General features: G+C 36.0%; 1 protein-coding gene across 1 annotated transcript; it reads right to left on the bottom strand.

The window, feature by feature from the left end:
- Positions 1-3,598: 3,598 nt before the first annotated feature.
- Positions 3,599-4,444, bottom strand: LOC149475506 (uncharacterized). The gene has a single exon (XM_089713285.1). The coding sequence runs from the start codon at positions 4,442-4,444 to the stop codon at positions 3,599-3,601; it is 846 nt and encodes a 281-aa protein (XP_089569411.1).
- Positions 4,445-7,700: the final 3,256 nt, after the last annotated feature.

The raw sequence follows: 7,700 nt of genomic DNA, 5'->3' as shown, positions 1-7,700 counted from the left end.
AAAGGCTATTACTATACACTCAAAAGCCATAAATCAAAAGTACTTAAAATTCTAAGTAGTAAACATTTCAATCAAAACTCAACACAAACATAAATTTGAAATACCATACTTAAAACGTTAAACAATGAATAAAAAAACTCGTTTCAAATTTACTTAAGTTTATTATCTATTAAATACGATGTGTTGATTACTAAGTATTTCTATACATTTCTATGAACTCTTATGAATACTTATAATCATCGTAATTCTAATAAATATAAAATTGTTGAAACAATTACAAATACAATACTATTACCTAAATCGTACTGGTAATCGTATAGCTCTTCCACTACGCGTGGTATGTGTATTAGGCAATTCGCTACTTGGAATTAGTAACGGAACCTCAGTATCTGCCCCAGATGTCGTATCACTATCATCATTCAAATAATATGCAGGTTTTAGACGGTCTACAGATATTCTAACTTTCCTGCCAGTCATTTGAATATAAAATACCTTTTCCTCTCGACTCAACACACGATAGGGACCGTCGTATGTTGGTTGTAAAGGCTTACGTACTGCGTCGTTTCTTACAAAAACATAATCGCACTTACTTAAATCGGGGTGTATAAATATGTTCCGTCTTTCATTCTGCCTAATAGCTACTGACTGATATTTCCTAATAGAGTCTCGTAATTTACTTACATACTCAAGACTGCTATCTATTTCTAAACTCGATTTTTTATCGTAATAATCACCTGGTAATCGTAAAGTTGTTCCGTACGTTATTTCTGCTGCGCTTATGCCGGTATCACTTCTTACTGCTGTTCTAAGTCCCAGCAACACAGTTGGTAATTCCGTAACCCAAGATGATGATATATTGCATAAGCGAGCCGTTAATGCCGCTTTAAGCGACCTATGCCAACGCTCTACCGCCCCGTTACTCTGTGGGTGGTAAGGTGTCGTACGCAACTTATTAATCTTATATATAAAAATGAATCGCAAAATGTGTTGGTAAGCGCATAACTCGAGAACGGCTGAACCGATTTCGATAATTCTTTTTTTATTATATTCCTTGAAGTACGAGGATGGTTTTTATGTAGAAAAAACGTAAATATGTACCACGGGCGAAGCCGGGGCGGACCGCTAGTACCTAATAACTTCATTAGTGTAGCAAATAATTGACTTTCGAATTGGCGTCCTTGATCGCTTGTTAGCTTTTTCGGACAACCAAAACGAGAGATCCATCCTTCATATATTACACGCGAAATCGTTTCAGCAGTTATATCTCTCGTAGGAAAACATTCTGGCCATCGCGTCCCCCTATCAACTATGGTTAGGCAATACCTAAAACCTTCGGGTGAAGTGGGTAAAGGTCCAATTAAATCAACATGAATATGTTCAAACCTATCGCACTGCGGAAACGATCCTAAACCTGACATTGTATGTCGATTAACCTTCGATCGTTGACATTCAATGCATGTTTTAGCCCATTGGCCAACATCACGATTCATATTTGGCCAATAAAAACGATTTTGAATCAATTTGCGTGTAGTCCTTATTCCGGGATGACATAAATTATGCACACTATCAAATGCAATACGTCGAAATTTATCAGTCAAGTAGGGTCTAATTTTATCATTATCTAAATTACAATAAATAAATGTACCGCTTTCAGGTAACATAATTTTCTTTAACCTATTATTAGCGTCTTTCGAATTAGATAATTGCAACATATAAGAATCCTGTTGTTGATCCTTAGCAAGTTCCGCGTAATCTATTACAGTGGGACAACTTATTGTTGCGACTCGTGATAACGAATCCGCAACGACATTATCTTTCCCACTTACGTGCCTCAAATCCGTTGTGAACTCACTAATGAATATCAAGTGTCGTGTACGTCTGGGTAACTCTTTCTCGCTATTTACTTTAGAAAATGCATAAATTAACGGTTTGTGATCCGTGTACACCGTTAACTGTCGTCCTTCGACCATATTCCGAAAATGACGAATAGCTAAGTAAATTGCTAATAACTCCCTATCATACGTACTATACTTGCGTTCAGTCTTAGATAGATTCTTAGAAAAATAACCTAAAGGTAACCATTCATTATTTGCACGTTGTTGTAAAACTGCACCTACATGAGTATCCGATGCGTCCGTCATAAGTGCGAGCGATGCATCGGCTAAAGGGTGCGACAACGTAATCGCATTACACAAGCTCGACTTACATTGTTCAAATGCTTGTTCGGCGATTGATGTCCACACAATGGGTGTTTTATCTTTCTTTTTAGAGCCATGAATGAAACTATTGAGAATCGATTGTGATGAAACTGCGTTAGGTAAATGCGCTCTATAAAAGTTTACCATACCTAAAAATCGACGTAATTGTTCGATGTTTTCGGGCCTAGGAAATTCATTAATAGCTTTTACTTTATTATCAAGCGGGCGAATACCATCTGACGTAACATGATAACCAACAAAGTCGATTTCCGTTTTCCCAAACGTACATTTCGCTAAATTAATGGTTATATTATATTTGCTAAATTGCTTAAACAATGATTCTAAATGTCTACGGTGTTCGCTTTCATTTGATGAAGCTATTATGACGTCATCAATATAACAAAAAATATTATCTTTACTGTCCGCGTCTAGGTCCTGAAAAACAGTATGATGCATGAATCGCTGAAACGTCTGCGCAGCGTTACGCAAACCGAACGTCATGCGTGGAAATTCGAATAACCCAAACGGCGTTATTATTGCAGTTTTCTCTACATCTTCCGGGGCAACAGGAATACAATGATAAGCCCTATTTATGTCGATTTTAGAAAATATTTTCTTACCAGCTAATAAATACGTAAAATCTGATAAGCGCGGTATAGGATATCGGTCCGGCTTGGTTATAGAATTAAGCTTTCTATAGTCCCCGCACGGACGTAACTCGCCGTTCTTCTTAGGTACCACATGAAGTGGACTAGCCCAAGGACTCTTAGAGGGTCGGCATATACCTGCTTCCTGCATGTATCGAAATTCTTCCCTGACTTTTTTATATCTAGCTGGAGGTAAAGGTCTAGCCCGGGCAAACACTGGAGGTCCAGTCGTTTCAATATGGTGAAAAACACCGTGGCTAGGTATTTCCCTGTACGATGAAGGCTTTGTTATATCTAGGTACTTACATAACAAGTCGTGAAATTGATGAGTTTCCTCAACTGTTGTCACAGACGGTTGATTCACCTTAATAACACTAGCTACTGATTTTAATTTAGTTAAACTATCAATTAATCGACATGATCTTAAATCTACAATCAAACCATGATGTGCTAAAAAATCTGCACCTAATATAGGTTGAGTTACCTCGGCGATAATAAATGACCATTTATACGGTCGCCGTAAACTAAGATCTAGAGTCATTAATTTAGTACCGAATGTCTTAATTACACTACCGTTTGCCGCGTATAGTTTATAGTCACTACACTCACTCGCGAAACGGTTATTTTTCGACACTGGTAAAACTGAAACATTAGCGCCGGTGTCCACTAAAAACTTAAGATTACTTTTTCTATCTTTTATACACAGGCGTTTATTTTCGGTGGAACAGACATCCGCCTCTGTCTGTACCGTATTTAGTTTTTTGGTCGGCTCTCTTGCTGCTTCTGCCACGCACAAGGTTGAATGCACTTGCTGGCGTTGTGCTTATAGCGGTAATGGTAATAACATATCCAATTGGAATTTTTGTGTTTTGATATTCCTGTACGATCGCGACTTCGCGATGCGGAGCGATGCGTGCGATTTCCATACTTTCCACCACTAAACGATCTGCCTCTCGAGCCTGCAGATTCCAGCTCGTTTAAGCGCTGCGTTAACTGTGTAATCTGCTCAACTAGCGTAGGTTGTATTGCGGATATTTTATCTCTGGCACTCGATACCTCCTGTATCTCCGCGAAACGTGTCGTTTCTATAACTTTATCTGCCATATTAGCTAATTTCTCTGTATCCTTTAATTCGCTAACTGTGAGGACTGCTTGTACGGCTGCGGGTAAATGTCCCATCCACAGCATCGTCAATGTCTCCTCCGAGAATTTTTTTCGAGCCAGATCTCGCATACGCCGTAAAAGTTGAGAAGGCTTTGGTTCGCCCAACTCAAGCTCTTTTAATAATTTTTGGACCTGACGCACTTCAGATTCTTCATATACTACGAGCAACCGGTTTTTCAATGCTTCGTACTTCTTTGTATCGGGTGGTGCCAATACAATGTCACTCACCTGCTCAACGTGTTCGCGACTTAATTTCGCTACCACCAGGTTATATTTCGATTCGTCCGCCAGCTTCTGATTCGCCACCACTGCTTCAAACTGCGCGAACCAAAGTCGTGGTGATTCTTTCCAGAAGTCTGGAATTCTACTCGACACAGTGATCTGCGCGAGAGCATTTTCACTCTCGTTCGCTCTAATTGGAACTGCCGGATTCATTTTGAATTAAATTTTAAACAAACGATATCTATGCAATTCACTATATGTTCACATCACGTCGGGGTCACCAGTTGTAGGGGCTTGTTATGTGCGGGTGTAATAAAAGATGAATAACTACGCACAGGTTATATTTCGTTAACTACATATATTTATTCGGTATGTAATTAATATTCGACCTAATGCGACCAACCCGCGTCCCGACAAGCCCTTAACTGTTCATGCATAGCGCACGAACTGTTTATATACGAGTTACCGTGTGAACCTATGGTGGGAACTTTCTTAGTAGGTACTACACTTGAAATATTTCGGTAACTCGTAAATTGGCTTGTCGTCGCTACAATATATTGTCATTTTGTGGCGTTTTATAATAACAATAAAAAGTAACAATTTAGTACTTATTTACGTTAATTAAAATTTAAAAGACAATATAAGGAATTTATATTGCTGCAAAAATGTGTTCATAATTTAGATTTATTATACTACACCAGAACATATTATACGGTAGCCCTAAATCAACGTCCATGCCTTGCGCTGGGGTGTCAAGGAGTTTCAAAATATTCATTTTGTAATGTTCTACATAAAGGTCTACATAATCGGTTACTTTTTTTGCGACTTGTGAAAAAAATTACGCCTCTCAACTCGACTTCCGATAAACTACTGTTTTACCCAAGAAGCTTATATCTAATACACTGGAGATTGCACTATGACCATTAACTTGTCACAAGAAAATATAACCTTGAATGACGTCAGTGTTGTTTTTTGTCTCTTTCTGTGGGTGACCACACTGGTTTGTATATTCAGGATTTTTCGAAATAAAAAAAACTAAAAATCATGGTCTATAAATAATAACTACATATATTTTTAACAGTATTTATATTATAATATTACTGGTCAACTTACATGAATAATAATTATCATCTTTATAGGTACATACCATTTTAATTGGTAGAGAATGATAGTTTTAAATAACGCTTGATAACTTTTGATCTCATACTACGATTTTTTAATTAAAATGAGTGCTACATACATTAAAACATCGTTTTGGTTACTCAAGCTTCAGTCTAAAACTTTTCAATATTCCAAAGGGAGAGTTGCATCGCTAGTGTTGATGTGTGGTAACGATATTACAGTTCTCAGAAATTCGTATGTCTTTCAGGAGCTGTACTTACGGTTACTAATGGTTTCATGGTGGTTAATTATAATATAATTAAAATTACTTTATCAGTTGAGACGCAGTAACAAGAATATGGTAAATAAAAAGGTATAGCACTTTTCAAAAGGTATTTTCTTTCTGGACCGTAATCCTCAGGCTTAAAATGCAAACTGCATATTCTGGCATGTTGATAAATTTTACCCTTGATAGGCACTATGGACAGCCATTTATTTCTTTTTATTTCATTTTTGGAAAGCTGAAATACGTAAAACAAAAAAATATTAGGTTAAAAAGTATAAAATTCAATGTAAAAACTAAAAAGAACAAACCACAATATGTGAGTGCAATACCGATGTCATGTGTTGTTTCATTACTATATACTACATACTATATTATAGTATAAAAATTTTTAAAATGGTGTTCTAAATGTTCATGATAATATTGTTTAGCAATATATTATCGTCGCTATCCGTAAAAACCCATCATCTTGGTTACCTTACTTGTTAAATTTGTTTGTTGAAAACTTGTTGAAAAATGATGAAAGTATTAGGAAAAGAACTTATTTAACATGATTGCTTAGTAAAAAGATGATAAATTTGACGATTTTTGCCATTAAAATGATTCTAAACAGGTAAATGCATGAGTATTGAGGAATATTGTAAATAACGTAAATATACACTTGCCTGTGAAATTATCGGCCAGAATTTGGTGTCCAAAAACTTCTGCAATTTTTCACAGTGCAATACATTATTAATATTCGGAAAATATTTATTAAATACGCAACATTATTAACTTAAATATTCGAAGCGACGCAATTTTTTTGACACTTATGTCATATTGTCAAAGTGAGAGTTGCTACAATTTTATTATGGTATATATATATATAGTGCCACAAACTTATCTGACCCGGTGACAGTGTCACTGATGTCGCTTTCTTTTATATAAACAAAATATTCCGTATGAAAAGTCTGTGAAAATGTGACATTTCAAAATGGCGGCACGTAGTTCCAGTTTTTGCCACCGGGTCAGATAAGTTTGTGGCACTGTACCCATAATCAGGGAATATCGCTTTTTAATAATTGGTTCAGATACTTATTCTATTTAGCATAAATAATAATTGTCTCATCCAACAATGCTTCTGAATGACGTTGTTGGCAATTTATCAACAAACTCATGTACAAAAACTAACCTTTTGCACAGAATATTACAGCATACACAGTAGCCTTGGGAAAACTTCGTAGTATTAACAGTGGCAATACCAAGTTAGGTGTGAAAGTGATAGAACACAACAATTTTCTTGTTACACGTCAAATGTTCATACCGAAATCTCCAGTGTATAAGATATAAGCTTCTTGGTTTTACCTAGTAATTTCAAAGGTCCGAAAGAGAATCATAGGGTGATCAGCTACTGGATTCGTTCAAGTAAAACGAGAGGTGGTGGTTAGGTGTACCCAACTGTGGTACCCAAGAAGCCCCACCTTTAATGAAATTCAGTTTCATAAATAGAGGAAGCTTTCTGACAGCTGCTAAAAGTGCATCATAAAAAGTTAAGATTACAAACGACATGGACAACCAATAGATTAAATATTTCAAACAACCAAGTGAATCTGAAAAATTATCCATCCATTCTTAAACTGAAACATAGACTTCAAAGTAGCGACTTATAAAATATTTATTTGACACCCGATAAATTACCTTTTACGAGAAATTATACTACATTTAAATTAAAACTTATTAGACCGGACTCTCAGTGGAGTTTCGTTTGCAAAAATCGCGGACCTAAATCTGACTTCTGATATATATTGTATAGATCCCAGACATCCTATAGACAGATGTTGCCAACCAGTTTTGTGGTCCCCCTGCCCGCACCCCGGTAATTAAATATGGCATACAAAGAAAAAAATAATAATTTACAAAACATGCCGTGTGGGGTATCAAATGAAAGAGCTTATTGATTAGATCACGAATATATAGCATACTATATACATTTCTTACACTTTCTCTAAGATTTTTTAGAAAATTTACGAAAATGGTCCATTTTTGAGTTAACTTTAAACCACTATAGATTGAAAACTCATGAATATATTTTTTAAATTATTATTT

This window comes from Colias philodice, chromosome 30 (genome assembly GCF_061535455.1).
Source record: "Colias philodice isolate Cphi_HAF_F1 chromosome 30, ilColPhil1 Martin Lab GWU primary, whole genome shotgun sequence".
NCBI classification, from domain to species: domain Eukaryota; kingdom Metazoa; phylum Arthropoda; class Insecta; order Lepidoptera; family Pieridae; genus Colias; species Colias philodice.
This window is presented reverse-complemented; position numbering and strand designations above follow the sequence as displayed.

Excerpts from the sequence above, each read along its gene's own strand:
- LOC149475506 (XM_089713285.1), bottom strand. The coding sequence starts at position 4,444 with ATGAATCCGGCAGTTCCAATTAGAGCGAACGAGAGTGAAAATGCTCTC.